The sequence below is a fragment of the Hevea brasiliensis genome, chromosome 6 (genome assembly GCF_030052815.1).
Source record: "Hevea brasiliensis isolate MT/VB/25A 57/8 chromosome 6, ASM3005281v1, whole genome shotgun sequence".
Classification (NCBI taxonomy): Eukaryota; Viridiplantae; Streptophyta; class Magnoliopsida; order Malpighiales; family Euphorbiaceae; genus Hevea; species Hevea brasiliensis.
In genome coordinates, this window is record NC_079498.1 from 6,100,406 (window position 1) to 6,116,676 (window position 16,271).

Consider the following 16,271-nt stretch of genomic DNA (forward strand, 5'->3'; position numbering starts at 1 on the left):
ATCGCTTTAATCCACTTTTCTTTAGCCAGGTATGTAAGAGCTTCATTTACATTTCTAGGCTTTTCATCATCTAGAGTGACCATAAATGCTTCCCCTTTAATCTCAAAATGATGACTGGGAATGCTCTTTCGATTTAATCTGTAGAGCTGAGATTAACACATTGAATCATCTATGTTTATGGTACTCCCACTCAGATCAAGAATCGTTGGTGGAGTCACTTTTGGGTTTAATTGAGCTTCGTTTGAAACTAACTCATTGTTGCTCATATTACCCCCACTCGGAAGTGATTCCAATTGACTTGGCATTGCCAAAATATCTTGATCTGGAGTCTCGTATAGAGAAAAGTTTTGTCTTATCTCCTCTTACTTAGGAAATTCATTCTCTAAGAATATAACATTTCATGATTTGAACTTAGTTACATATCCATTATCTTGCTCTCCAACAAACACATATCCCTTGGATTGTTTAGAATATCCTATAAAGATACATTTCTTTTCCCTTAGACTAAGTTTTCCAAACTTATGGGAAGGATCATGAACATAAGCAGCACAACTCCAAGGTTTTAAGACATTTAAGTCCAGTTTATGTGTTGTCCATAACTCATATAGAGTGAAAGTAACTGATTTAGAAGGCACACACTTAAGTATAAATGTAGCAGTCAAAAGTGCATCACCTTAATAGGTGATAGACAAATTTGCTTCTACCATCATCGACCTAACCATTTCAAGCAAAGTTCTATTACGTCTCTTCGCTACACCATTTTATTGCAGAGTGCTAGGAATAGTCAATTGTCTTTCTATTCCTTTTTCATCACATAATTCTTTGAATTGATTAGATAGAGATTCTCTTCCTTGATCGGTTCTTAAAGCCTTAACTTTCCTATCTAGTTGAATTTCAATAAGATTTAAGTATTTTACGAAGCAACTCAAAGCTTTGGATTTATGAGAAATCAAATAGACATAACTAAAATGAGTATAATCATCTATAAATGTGATGAATTAATATGCCCCATGCCTAGCCCTTCCATTCATCGGACCACAAATATTAGAGTGAATTAGTTGTAATGGATAATCAGCTCTAATTCCTTTCCTAAAAGGTTTCCTTGCTCCTGCTAAGCATTGTTCACTAGTGAACAATTTCACCTTACTAACATCACTTAGTAAGCTCTCTTTACTTAACCTTTGCATTCTTTATTGGCTAATATGACCAAGTCTAGCATGCCAAGTAGTCATATCATCCATATTATTAACAGAAGATATATGTAAGGAAAAACACACATTATTATTTATGTCATGAATAATATCCAAGACAATTAAACCATTTATAAAAAAATTAAAACCATAATAACTTGTTCCCAAGGACAAGTTAACACCATTTTAATGAAAGTTTATATTGAAACCAAGCTTAAGTAAAACCAATACTGATACTAAATTTCGATGTATTTCTAGAGTATATAACACATCATGTAGGAAAAGAGTTTGACCACCACACATGATCAACTTGCAAGTGCCAATCCCTTTCACCTTTACTTTAGAGTCGTTTCCTATATAAATCCACTTACTCTATTTGGAAGATGTCAGAATTCCACGAAGGCATCCTTGTCTTTTGCTATGTGGTCTATTGCACCTAAGTCTACAGTCCACAAAGGATTAGATTCAGTTAGAAAAACAGAATTGGAAACATTAATAACACTTATAAGAGTTAAAAAGGTCATTTACCCTTTTAGGCTCGGTGCAATCTCTCGCAAAATGTCCTTTGTTTCCACAGTTGTAGCATTTCACCATGGCAACATTCTTCTTTTTCTTCTTAAAGGGACCTTTCCCTTTTCCAGCATTATTATACTTAGGCTTTTTATTGGCATTTCCTTTACCTTTCCCTTATTGAAACCCACCTTGATGTTTTCGCTTTTGTCCCTTAGGACCTTATGAGCTAGAACTCAAGATGTACACATTAGTACTTGGCTTATCAGAACCAAGTTGTTCCTCTTCTACCTCAAGGTGGCGAATAGCATCTTCTAAGTTTTTGATGTTAACATTATGAATCAAGTGCATCTTCATGGGTTTCCAACTATTAGGTAAATAACGTATCACAACTTGGACTTATTATTCATCAGTGAGAGTATGATCAGCATCCTTAAGCTCATTCACCATGTTTGACATCACCCTCATATGTTTTTTCATATATGTTCAGGGCGTTTCTTATATGTGTCAAACTTGCTTGTGAGAGCCCTTAGTTTGGCAACCGACGTGCCTCCAAAATTTTCCTTTAGCGCAGACCTCATGTCCTTCTCTAGGTCATACTTTTTAATTTCCCGCATTATGTCATCATCCATGCTACTTAATAGCATAATTCGAGCTAGGGAATTCTTTTTCTTCCAAACATCATATACCTCATGGTCCTTCACATGTTGGGCCATATCTGTAGCTTTAGGAACATTTATACTAAGGTTTAGAGTCTCAAGAACCTCTTGTTCTTCCAGCACATATTAGATTTTCATACTTCAAATCTCGTAATTATCACCATTCAATTTCTCACCTTTGTTGAGTTCAGCAATAATATGTTTAGTAGTTGAAGCCATTTCTGAACACTAGGTTCTGTATAGAGATAACTTTTAAACATTAATTGAATTCTTAAAATATATAGATCTAAGCTTATCATTAATTAATTATGTCTATAAATATCTCACATTAGGTTTAGAGTCAAAAGTTTACTATATTCTCAATCATCATATAAGGTCCTAATTCGTGATACAAATAAACATAATTAATAATGTAAGGTACCAATTTTTTTATTAAAAAAAATTCAAAAATAATATTTTAATTACCATATATAAATAAAATAAATAATATATCCAAGAATACATATATAAATAACACAATGAATCAACATTATAATAAAAAGATGCTTTAATTTATTATATATATTTCTTTTTAAATATCTATACTAAAATATTTAGCATAGTTATAGATATTCAATACTGAAAGCATTAACATCAAACCATTAGATAGTAATTTCCCCATTAGGTTTTTCTTCTTGCTATCACGAATTGATAGTCCTAGAGAAGAATTGGCAGTCTTCATAGCTACCCAATTAGCCTCCTCCTAATAAATTCCAGCACAAGGAATTTTGTAATGATCATTATTGCCTTCATTTAGTTTGCACCACATCTAGAATTACCCTTGAATTGAGTAACTAGAGTTTCCCTTAAAGCCATATGTCTTTCATGTTCTTGCAAAAGACCACCTTCCAATATAATACTCCGAATTAATCCATTAATTTTGATAATATGATTCACCAAATAAATCATTTCATCATTGTAACTAATAGGGTTTAGTTGATGACTAATTAAGTCATTGATCATTCCATTGACTTTGTCCCTCTGTTGGACAGTCAGAATCCTGCTAGGTGTTCGCACAGTTTGCACCATGATCTGTAATAAATACAGATGTAAAAATAAGTTCAAAAAAATATTTTTCATAAAAAAATACACATAATAACAAAACAAAATTTATTATTATAAAAAATATCATTTTACATAAAAATGATATACATAATAATAAAACAAATTTATTATTATTAAGAAAAATATCATTTCACATAAAAATGATGCACATCATAATAAAACACATTTATTATTGTAAAAAATATCATTTCACACAAAACTGATGTATATAATAATAAAACAAAATTTATTATTATTATTAGTGATATATAAAAAAAATTTTCAAAAAAATATTTATTATTTTTTCTAGTTTTTTATAAAAAAATAATTAATAAATAATTTTTTTATATTCCAAAAAAGATTTTATTTTTTTATCACTAATATAAAATTTTTAAGTTAGAACTAATTTTTATTTATATGTTTTTTTAAAAAAACAAGAGGAAAAAAAATTATGGATAGGTCCAAAATGACCTGTCGTTTGGTGCGAACCTAGGGAAGGCTTTCAAATGGACTTGGCGCAGTAGATGGTGGGTTGGGCCCTGCACGTAGACAGACCAGCGTGCATCGTTGGGCTGCTCTACGTGCCAGGCCCAGCACACACCAAGCCTAGCTCCAGTAGCTGAGATGCATGTGCCGCGCTGGACGAAGCGTGTGTAAGCCACGCACCGACAATATGGTTGTCGTTGGCCACAGAAAAATTTCTAATGGGAGGTTTTTGGGTATTCTGAATATGATGAAAAGTTTAGTGTTCATAAACAAAAGCTCTAACTAGATGTTTGGACATGCATACCCTTGGGCTGAAATTGGGATAAACTAGAATGCGTCATCTTTAACCCTATCTTAGGAAAAATTCTTCTCTCAATTGAGAGCCCCTGGTTTTCTTCACTGGTTTTGAGAGTCCCTTAAGTTTCCACCGTGAGGGTGGTTTTCCTCGCCCTTTTGGGCAGGGAAGCTCGCCCTCAGCTTCCCTACTGGATGTGGTCGTCCCTCCCCACATTTGGTGGGGTTGTATAGTTTTTGTTCTTTTGGTGGAGGAGCTTGGAATTGAGAGAGGGTTGTTTATTTTCCTCCGCTTTTACAGATCAATGTATATTTGAAACTTTCTTCTTGGAACTGTGTTTGTTATGTTTAGGCAGTGCAGGAGTCTCGCTATTTGGGAGCAGCTACTTTCTCTGTGTAGGTCGCCGTCTTCTTTCGCTAAGATGAGGCTTAGATTCGCATGGTAGTGGTGAGGGTGCAAATAAGGAGGATTTGTCCTTTGGTCCCGATGAGCTCAGAAGCTTGCAGTCCGGCACCTCATGGCTATGAAAGACTGAAACGCCATGACTTTGCTCCTTCTCCCTCTGAGCGTCCAAGTTCTGCTTGTTGCTGCCCCTGGAGATGTTACAGTGTTACTACATTTGTGACCCGATGGGCTTTGTTTGGCTTCTACGGAAGTTTGCAAAGCAAGTTGGGTCTCTCCTGCTTTGTCTTAGGTGATCCCTTCTTCTCTCCCCAACGTCGACGGTGATCTGTACCTGTTTCTGCTACGTGGTATTGGGTTTTGGGTAATAGGGATTGATGTTGTATGGGCTTAATTGTATTTTCATGGATCTGGACTATGTAGCTATTTGCCCTTCTTTGGGCTTTAATGCAAGACTATTGCAGTTCAAAAAAAAAAAAAGGAAAATTTTTTATCCAATTTTAGTTAGTCTTTAGCAATTTTGAGAAGCCATAACTTTCTCAATTTAAGTCTAAATTACGCAAATAAGGTACCTTTGGAAAGCTTGCAATATTCAATTTTTTTATGGATTAAAAATGAATCCTAACCATAATCACACATGAAGATATAATATCTCAAAGTAGGATCATCAATCATGTTTGCAAAAAAAAAAAAAAAAATTATAGAACAGAAAAAATAAAATTTCAGATCAAATATATATCATACTTTGATATATCAAATATTATAAAAAGTTATGAAAAACAAATTTACATGCTCTGATAACAATATTGAAATATTAAAACCAAGATCTAAGCGCATAAACATGCATAAAATATAATCCAACTTACATCACATAGCCATATATATAATCACATTATATTATAAATGAATTATATACTATTTTCACAATCTAAATGTATCTTAACAATAGTGAAACTCCAGAAAAAGAGAGATTTTTTTTCTTTTAGAGAAGAACATCCCTTTATAGAAAACAAACCTCTTTTCTTATTATTCCCGTAGGTTATGGAAAAGCAGGCATAAATTCACTTTTTTCTCATAAGTTAAATCTCCTGTTATGCCACAATTAATTTCCATAATTCCTTAATTATAAGCTACATAATCTCAACTTACTGTTATAGGAATATGAGTAGATTGTTGACAATCTTAAAAGATTCTTGCGCATAATTATATATATATATATATATATATATTATGCACTCATGGGTGAAATATGCATATATAGTTTTTGGGCCAAGACACATCATATTACCTATTCCATAATTCTTCAATAGTTTTTTTTTTATTATTTTTATTTTTTTAATTTAAAGATAAAATTATAATGTTATTATTTATTACAAAAAAAAAACTTTCCATCCAATATTTTATTTTCTATATTCAAAAGAGAATAAAAAGTTATTTTTCCCTGATTATTGATATTTTCTTTATTTTACTCTAATTATTTTTCTTCCTTCATTACAAACATAATGTAAATATAATTTTTTTCTTCTTTTTTATTCAATTTTAAAGGTTTAATCTGATTTGATCCAATAATTAAAAATCTATCACTTATCTAGCAGGTGTCAAATCCCAATTCACTCAATCTCTAAAAAAAAAAAATAAAAAAATCGTAGTAGTAGTAATGACAATAAAAAGAATTTTCTTTTGTTATATTCTCATAGTGTTTTTTTTTTAAATAAGGGATTTAAATATTAGTTTAATTATTTGAAAATTTAAAAAATAAGCTATATATGAATACAAAAAAATACTTATTTGTAAAAAAATGTAAACATTTATGTAAAATTATATTTTAATTCAATATTTTCAATTTCAATCATTTAAGTTTAATTTATTTAAGGGCTAAAATTAATTTAAAAAGAAATATATTATGATTATTATAAGACCCACATGACTCACTCAGAAATTTTATGGAACCAGAGCACCAGGCAGGCCCAGTTTAGTGAGCCCAATATCCAGGGCCGACTAACATCTAATCCAATTTACCAATAGAGTAAATCACAAGCCGTACCATTCTTCTATCCCTCGAAACTAGGCTAAAGTGAAATCCGACGATAACGAGACTTTATTTACCTATCCTACAAATCTTGCTGCCCGGAGCCGCTAACCATCATAAGAAGTAGAGAGAGGCTGACCAAAGAGAAGAGAGAAAAGATGCCTAGGTGGTTCGATCCGTGGCCCGTCTTCTTCAAGCGAGAGTTCAATAGGAACTGGCCGTTCCTGGTCGGCTTTGCCGTAACTGGAGCCCTCATCACCAAGTTCTCTCTTGGCCTTACAGGTATCGCATCTTGATCTACGTTTCATTTTCTTTGTTCTTTGCGAGTCTGTATGTGTTTTCGTGTGATGATTTAAAAAATCCCTACAATTTGATCGGATTTGCCTGTTAATGATTTGCAGAGGAGGATGCGAAAAATTCACCTTTCGTCCAGAGGCACAAGAGGTACATTTCTAATTTCAAAACCCTAGAGTCAATTTATTGTTAGAATATGTATGGAAATTTTACGATTTTACTTGAAATTTTCCAATGTGGGAATTAGGATTTAAGGGTCAGAAAGGGGCTCAAATATTCATACTTGTAGCTAAAAGCATGCATAGATTTTCAAAACTAGAATTATAATAATCACAATGATTCCTTTCCTTAAATTTAGTGTTTTGTTTTTCTGTTTGATGTAAGTGGAACCCAACGTTTTGTGCCCAATTCTCTATAAAACAAAGAAATTGAAATTGAATGGTTATACTGCCAAGATAGAGTAGATCACTTTAAGCCACTGGTATTAGGATATGTATTTGTAGGACTTATCCATATTCAGCGAGCCTGTGACTTGCTGGGTTTTATAATCTTTTTTTCTTTTTGTGTTTGCTGTGTTACAATTGTGGCTTTGTGGCCATCGTGTGAATGTGCATCCACATGAAGTTTCGTTTTTAAATTGGTGCAATCATATGCTAATGTGTTGTATTAGTTGTGTTTGACATTGTTGTGATTATGGATCCACATTGACTATTTAGATAGATTCATGTTTTCATTGTGATCTGCAACTGGTAATTATTAATAGTGCTACCTTTTGAATGGTATTTGGGTTCTTCTGGGATGTGGTAAATGTCATTGTTGTTCTTAATCTGTCCTATTGTATTAGTCAAATAGGATTAGTTTTCTGGGAAGTTCAGGAGTTCAGAGTCTCAATGATTTGTGGGCATTTTATTGGCAGATTTACACAAGTTGTTTTATGACATTGCTTCATGGTTTAATGTCTTGCAGATGAATTGGAAACCCAACAAAGTTATCAGCAGTGTACCACTCATTGCAGGAAAAGAAATAGATTTGCTCTGTTTTCTTGGTCTATAATAACAGGAGAGATGTTATAGATACTCCAAATGTGATTTTTTCAATCAGTAACTTGCTTTTTTACTTGAATAACATTGAACACCTTTATTGGATGACTGTTACCTTTTGTGGTTGAATTAATTATCTTGGGGGCAAAGAAAACCAAGACCAGATGGTTTGATATTTTGCTTTTGTGGGAATTTGTCATTTGGAATTACAATGTTTTGAATCACTTTGGCATGACCTTGTGAAGCACAACACATTAACCCTTAAAGAGGCTATGTAATATTTCATCTTAAATTATCAAGAGATCTGTAATTTTACTCTGATCCAATTTTTTTGAAGCCTTTAAAGCACCAGTCACACTATGATTGTTCGGGGACTGAATTTTGTAGACAAAATCATACCCTTTTAGGTATTCCTAATATAATGTAAGCTCTTTGCCTCTCTTTAATTGGTCTCCATTTTGTTCTTGCCATCTTCAATAAGGTATTGCAGCCTTTTTAGGAGCTTGTTTGACATTGTTGTTTGAGTTTCTATTGAGAAAATAATATTTTTTTCAATGGGGTTTCTTAAAAAGTAAATTTAAAAACACGATGCCTCAGTGTGAAACAAGTTTAGTGAGTTCTTTGGGTTAGCCACCTCTGTTCTTCTAGGAGATCTAAGCTGTTTCTCTGCGGTGGTTGGTTGCATTCTAGTTTGTCTTATGGAGCTTTGCTATCCAGCCGACTAGCTTTCAGCGGTCTTTGACGGCAACTTTCCAGTCTGATTTGCGAATTGCTCTCAACTTTCAAGCGGCCACAGAGGAGCTTAATCAAGTGGGCCATTCTTTTTTCAGTAAAAAAAAAATTCCTTAATTGAGGCGTGGAATCTGAGTGCCTCATAACATAGTGTTTTGTTTGCTTTTTGTAATGATGCTGAAATTGGTTCCAGATGCCAATTTGTAATATGTAAATGATTTTAAGAATTGCCCGAGGCCCTTGTAATGCTTTGGTAGCAATTAAAAAACAAAAAAAAGAATAGATACCATTATACTTACGCTAGGTATCAATTGCTATATGGTGCATAAAATCCATTAGCAAGGCAGTTTTTGTTCATCAACGCACAAAATATGACAAGTGCTGATCATTTGGCGATAACATTTCATTGGAAAGAACTTCAGCTGTTTGTTGATGGTGATTTCGTTTTGTTCTATCCATAAAAAAAGTCATTTTATTTATTTGGTAATTACTAAATGGGAACATTTTGAAGGAGTGAAGCGTGTTAATTAACTACTATTTCAAATTCAGATTATGAATAGTGTAAATATAAATTATCACATCCAAAGACTGCTATTTTGTAAGAGGGAAAGTTAGGAACAAAGAAAATATTATTATTGATAGGATGAGTATAAATAATATATAATTAGATTTAAAATGAGTTAAAAAAAAGATTTTTATATACAATTCGGATTTTATTTGAGTTTTATATATTTAATATTTAATATCTAAATTTATTTATATAAATAAATAATTAAATATAATATATATTTTATAATATTTATAAATATCTAATATTATATTTTAGTAAATAAAATTTAAATATTTTATAAATTTTTAAAATATAAATTATTAATTAAAATATATAAAACTAAAATAATAATTGAATTTGAAGTAAATATAAATAGTTTAAGATGAATATTAATAAAGTTTAAGTATTAAAATTATTAATCAAATTTAATGTTTGTATTGATGTTGGAGAGTTAAAATTATTATTTTTTTAAATATTTTAGATATCATAAAAAAAAAAATTTTCTCAAACTATTTTGGATCATATGATCGAAATTTGTCGAATTTAATTTTAATATTATCTAATTAATATATTTAAAAAAGTATTTTTCCACCTAAATTGAGAAATGGGTTTACCAATAGGCATTAGCTTGCGTGCCGTCTAAAGACAAATTAATAGGAAGTGAAGGCATTAAGACTAAAAAAAAAATACAAAAATATCTATTTATTGATTGGAGTCTCATCAAAATTTAGGGTAATAAAACGTAGCAATTGAAGGGGACAAAAAAAGTAAATAAAATAAAAAAAAGAGTTTATATTAATAGTAAATGCCTATATAAAAGCTTCTGAAGTATTGATAATTGTAGGAAGAAAGGAAACAGGTGATATTCATCACCATTTATTTCCTGTCACATGACAATAAGGGCATAGGCAAGGGTAAAATCATGGAGAAGAAACTCCGATTGATGACATGCAAGAATTTTGACACTGCTCATCATCAATTTCAGTGATGGTTAAATCATTTCATTTTGGGGGCTCCTAGCCTCAGCCGGAAGTCCTCCTCCATAAGAGGAAGGCCGTCTCTCAACTTGACTTTTGGTTCCCAACCCAGCAATTCCTTTGCCTTTGTGATGTCAGGCTTCCTCTGTCTTGGATCATCAGGAGTGTTCTCCACCATCTTTATCTCCACATTAGGATTGATAAGCTAAAAAATCACACCATCAAAAACATTTTAATTGTCAACAACTAAAGTTTGAACTGCAATGAGTCCAGGAATATGCTTATTGGCCTCAGGATATATATAATTGTGTTATGTGCAGTTACAGATTCTCATTCTCAGAATAAGCTTGAATCCCCAAGGAAGAACAGAGACTCATTACTTGTTACTAGCACAAATGTGGCAATGAGATTGCTTCCACAATATTTATCCATTTTTATGATGTGGCCTACTTAGCAATAGATACATTGGCAGGGAGAAAAACAGGAGCAAAATCGACACGTACCTCCTTCACATTCTCGGCAAGTTCAATCATGGTAAATTCACCTGGATTTCCAATGTTGATTGGCCCAGTGTCCTCTCCTTCCATGAGTCGAATGAGGCCATCAACCTGGTACATATTGAACAAACAATTAGACAGACTTAGTAAAAACTCATCATATGAATATCACCTGTGATTTTAAGCAAATGATATTATATATTCTGCTCACCATGTCAGAAACATAACAGAAACTGCGAGTTTGAGTTCCAGGCTTTTGGACTGTTAACGGTTCACCACTACAAAGTACAAAATACAGGTGTAAATCAACGCTAGAGCATTGATATCCAATTAATTAACTGGTCTGAAGTTAGAAAACAAAGAATTCAGGGTTTACAGCAAGAAAGGCCTCCCATATGATTATTTTCCCAACAAATGGAGCCACTTTTACATTAAAACACCATAAAAGTTATGATAATGCACAAGGACTTACCGAAGTGCTTGAGCAATGAAATTGCTAACAACACGCCCATCATCTATATTCATGCGTGGTCCATATGTGTTAAAAATTCTAGCAATGCGAATTTCTAACACAAAGAAACATAGAATAGCGTGTCAAAAAAATTGGCACCCAGGAAAATTTTTCACGATGGAGGAATAAAGTCAATGTTTACCTATCCCATGCTGTCTATGATAATCAAACATCAAGGTCTCAGCCACACGCTTTCCCTCATCATAGCAGCTCCGAACCCCTAAAATACAAAAGAGAATGAACTTGATGCTTAAATAACAGTTATCTTATTATACCAGCAAAAAATACAAGAGATTCTGGTTTTGAGCAAGGGGCGAACATACCGATAGGATTAACATTACCCCAGTAGCTCTCTGGCTGAGGGTGCACTAGAGGATCACCATATACCTCTGAAGTTGATGTGAGCAAAATTCTGCTTAACAATATTATGAATGAGTACATATAGTCATTGATTTTAGTAAAAATGACAAATTTGTAATCAAATCCCCTAACCTTGCTCCAACTCGCTTGGCAAGACCCAGCATGTTCAGTGTGCCGATCACATTTGTTTTTATTGTCTGTCGGGATATCATGTATTCCCAAGTTAGATAAGCTTGAAGTCTGCTAAATAATTCTACATGTAAACATGCATGTAACACCTAAGTAGGTGAAATAACTACATGAGAGCCATGTTATGCATCATAAAAAATCATGAAGCTTAGCGCTGCTGCTTTCATGACCTAGAGCTACAAATTGCACTTAGATTATGACATCATACACCAACTCTCAGTTGAATGCATCCCAAAAACAAGTAAAAGATGATGCTCAGGCTTCATAATTTAACTGACAGTAAGTTTCAAAATACAACCCTAGATTGGCAGGGGAGATAATGACAAACTTTATGTTCGTCTGATCTAAGGATTGTTTATGGACATAATTACCCTTTAGTTATCGATGGCACTCTGAATACAAGGGCCAAATAGGACAGTGAAAGTGGCAAAAGACACTTCCTAGATGTGCAATTGGTAGAGAGCAAAGAACTAGTAAGCAATTTTGTTCAATCTTACAAGTTGGATGATCCATAGCAAAGTATATGGAAAAATACAAAATAACATAACATACTGAATAAAAATTGATCGCATGTTCACACACCTTTACAGGATTATATTTATAGAAAATGGGAGAAGCAGGGCATGCAAGATGGTAAATTTGATCAACCTCAATCAACAATGGCTCCGTGACATCTAGTAAGAAACAAAAATACACAATTTATCCAAATCAGAACTGTGAAACTGCAAAAGAAATCAAAGGCAACAGGAAATTTTGATGATAGTGGTGAGTAAGGCTCATTTGAAACATCATGCATGACCCCCACCCAACCCCCCCCTTAAAAAAAAAAAATTCCCTTCTCTTTCTCTTCCAGTAATGCTTTTGCTCCCCTAATATCATTATATAAAACATTTTATCCTACTTAAATTTAGAATGCAGTTAAGTGCCAAGTCTGGTCTGATACTATGCCTTGAGCTTGCAACCAAGGGATTAAACATTTAAGGCACACTAGGTGACCATTTTCAGGACCAACAATTTCTATATTTTCTGTATCGTCAAAAAGCAGCAAGGTTTCTATATTCAACAGCATCTCATAATGCTTTCTAATTAGAGAACAAACAAGTCAAAAATATTTCTGAGAAATAAAGGACAGATGAAGACCGCAGCAATGGATGATAACAAAAGTACATAACTATATCTTAAAGAGTATTTAATTCATGTAATAAGCAATAATTAATAGAAGTTAATATATAAACCAGTATTGCATCTCAAAGAAGATGAATTTTTTATAAGAAAATAAAAGATAAGAACATATACCATGACGGATGAGCTCAAATCTTGGATGGCCAATCCATTTTTTAAGATTTTCCTTTGATCCAGTAAAATAGTTATCAGCAACTATTACCTGAGTATAATATAGACAAAAATTGCTTAAGAAAATGATCAACTTTTTTTAATCTTACAAAATCAGCTGCTGCATTTTTCACTGAGATAAACTTGCACATACAACATTTGCCATTAATTGATTTATCCAGCATTTAATAAAGAAAGTAGGATAGGATGCCAGATCATGGAAGCCCACTACTTATAAACAAACTAACTGAGCCTTGATTAAATAAGAAAATATGCGTACCTCATTTTTCTCATTTTCCATTAGTTTGTCAACCAGATGTGATCCAATGAATCCTGCTCCTCCAGTAACCAAAATTCTCATATTCGACTGGCATCAACGATGATTGTCATTATTGAAGAGCGTATAGATCGACACATAATAGAAGAGCAAAGAAATATAATTATACAACAAAGTAAATTTTTTTCCCCTTCCAAGAGGCAGCAAAATGTAAGAATGCAATTGGAGACAGATGACAAATGCCCAACCAAGTGTTAAGTTCAATCCACCTAAAATTGAAGTATAACACTCGTATTAAGGAAAAATCTCCATGATCTTATGGATCTGAGGTGGTAATTGTAACCAGGATAGATAGGATCTACAATTCTTGGTGCCAGTCTATAACATTCATTACTCCTTTTCAGCTATAAAAAATGATATTCATCTTTGAAATTCATACTCACAAGCAAATCAAGCAATCGTTTTCTCAAAATAGTTTCTATAATATAATTGGCATACATTTTTTTTAAGAAGAACAAGGTTCAATTTGGCAGGGAAATGCATCAATTTCCAAAACTCATCACAAACAATTTAACTAAAACATGATGGGCACAGATGGGATTTTATTCTTTTTTCTTATGGGATTTTATTAGATTGGGCTCATGATGGGCACAGATACCAGTCCATCACAACTAACTATACTAAAATTTTCCAACTTTATACCACCACATGTTTTAAATCATGGGACGCTTCACTGGTTAAGTTCCGCACGCACACAGTCATTTTCTTTCAAAAGGATCAACAAGTCAAAAATAAATCAATCTCCTCAAGAAACGTCTTGTATGATTAACATCAGAAGTTCAGTAGCTTAATGCTGGAATCAATCTGAAAAGATGCTATCTTACCTGAAAAAACTTGGAGTTACGCAGGGGAGAAGGCATTGGAGGTGGCTTGGTTGTTGTTTTGTGCTCCCCATTTGACGAATTGGTTGCCATTTTCAGATCTCAATCACCTGCTACAATCATCCCCCAATCAATGAATATCCTTTAAACAAACAAAGATCAAATACACATATATCTTGTTCACAGATTTACAGACACAAATCCTATAATGAGAGAGAGAGAGAGAGAGAGAGGGGAGCATATCATGGGACCTGATGATGATGAACTACAAGGAAAATGACCCAGAACCAGACCTTGTTCTCTTTTGATTCACAGCACTGAAAGATCAGAGACTGTTATTTATAGTCCAAAAATCGAAACTTTTCCCACCAAATATTACTTAGAAAACAAAAAATAAATTACGATAAAAAAGAGTCTTCAAACTCAAGTTAATGAAAAAAATATATATATATATATAAAAGCCTTAAAATTTACGAGAAGTAATGATAGAGTCAGTCAATTATGATAGCTCCTCCATAACAAATATCAAACCCCAGATCACCAAACCCATATTTATCCAGCTCACACTCTGAACTGGAAACCAAAAGCACAAACCTGAAATTTCGTACTTGATATTTTTACTGTGTTTAATTAATTTCTTCTCGGAAAAGAAAAACCTTAATAACTAAAGAAGCCCGCAAATCCAGGTTTAAATGCGATTTAGCTAAATGGTTTGATTTAAAGGCGTTTGATTTCGCCACGATTAATTTTTATTTTAAAATTTATTTTTTAATTTATAAATTATTTATAAATATTTAATTAATTATTTAATAAAATTATTTAAAAATTAATTTTAAATAATTTAAATATCTTACTAAATTATATTTAAAAATAATTTAATTTATTAAAATAACTTAAAAAAATATGTAACTAGTGTTATAATTATTTAAATAAAAATAATATTAATATTTTTAAAAATTATTTAAAAAATATAACCCCTTATTTACTCTATAAAAAATAATTTTAAAATAAATATATAAATCATAAATAAAATATTTTACTTATAACTTTTAATTTATTTTACATTATTTTTACTTATAAATCAAATTAAATAATAATTTATTTATAATATTTCATTTATAATTAAATTTGATTGATTTATAACTCAAATTAAGGATCTGTTTAGTATTAATATTCAGAAAATTATATTTGTAGATATATTGGTAAAAGAGTATTAAAAAGTAATTTAAAATTAAATTTAATAAATTTTAATAATAAATATATTAAAGTAATAAAATTATTTTTTATAAATTATTTTTTAAATAATATTTAAAATAATATTTTTATTTAAAAAAATAATTTGAAACCTTCAAATGAATGCTAAATAGATACTTAAATATATATATTTTTTTTATTTTAGACTTTAGAATAAGTATTTTACTGAAATATTCTTGGATATCAAATATTTGTAGTGGGAGGGAGGTTCTTATTTCTCAATTTGCCAAAAAGTAAGAAAAAAAAAAGACAGAATATGATCCTGATTTCACTTTATTTTTTATATGATTGAAATTTTAGCATTATAATTTTAGAAATAATTCTAACAATATTAAATTGAGTATTTCATAATTTAGTCTCTAAAATATAATAAAAATTATAATTTATACTTTTTATAAGAAATAAATTAGTCTATAAAATATATTTTGTTAATAAAATAATTATTTTATTAAAATTTATTGTTAATAAACTATAATTAAAGTTGTCCACCAAATTTAAGAGACTAAATTATTATAAAAATTAAAATGATATGAATTAAACTGTTAGGAAAATTGAAATTTGATAGATTAAATTATTATAATTTTTAATTTATTAACAATGAATTTTGACAGAAAATTTATTTTATTAATAGAAATATACATTAAAAATTATTTTATTTCACATAAAAAAAATTGAAAAAACTAAATTATTTTTTTATCATAATTTAGAGATTAAATTATAAAT

At 31.3% G+C, this 16,271-nt stretch overlaps 2 protein-coding genes across 2 annotated transcripts; one reads left to right on the forward strand and one right to left on the reverse strand.

Moving 5' to 3' along the window:
* The first annotated feature begins 6,673 nt into the window (after window positions 1-6,673).
* Window positions 6,674-8,093, forward strand: LOC110645526 (ATP synthase small subunit 6, mitochondrial). The gene is made up of 3 exons (XM_021798732.2): window positions 6,674-6,936; window positions 7,056-7,098; window positions 7,915-8,093. Exons 1-3 carry the CDS (start codon window positions 6,813-6,815, stop codon window positions 7,916-7,918), a joined length of 171 nt encoding a protein of 56 aa, XP_021654424.1. The 5' UTR covers window positions 6,674-6,812; the 3' UTR covers window positions 7,919-8,093.
* Window positions 8,094-9,957: 1,864 nt separating this feature from the next.
* Window positions 9,958-14,736, reverse strand: LOC110645507 (UDP-glucuronic acid decarboxylase 6). The gene is made up of 12 exons (XM_021798707.2): window positions 14,546-14,736; window positions 14,298-14,404; window positions 13,417-13,503; window positions 13,101-13,188; window positions 12,387-12,478; window positions 11,748-11,812; window positions 11,579-11,667; window positions 11,398-11,475; window positions 11,217-11,310; window positions 10,956-11,022; window positions 10,751-10,855; window positions 9,958-10,452 (listed from the first exon to the last, which is right to left on the reverse strand). The coding sequence occupies exons 2-12, from the start codon at window positions 14,385-14,387 to the stop codon at window positions 10,267-10,269; spliced, it is 1,041 nt and encodes a 346-aa protein (XP_021654399.2). The 5' UTR covers window positions 14,388-14,404; window positions 14,546-14,736; the 3' UTR covers window positions 9,958-10,266.
* Between the last annotated feature and the right edge of the window lie 1,535 nt (window positions 14,737-16,271).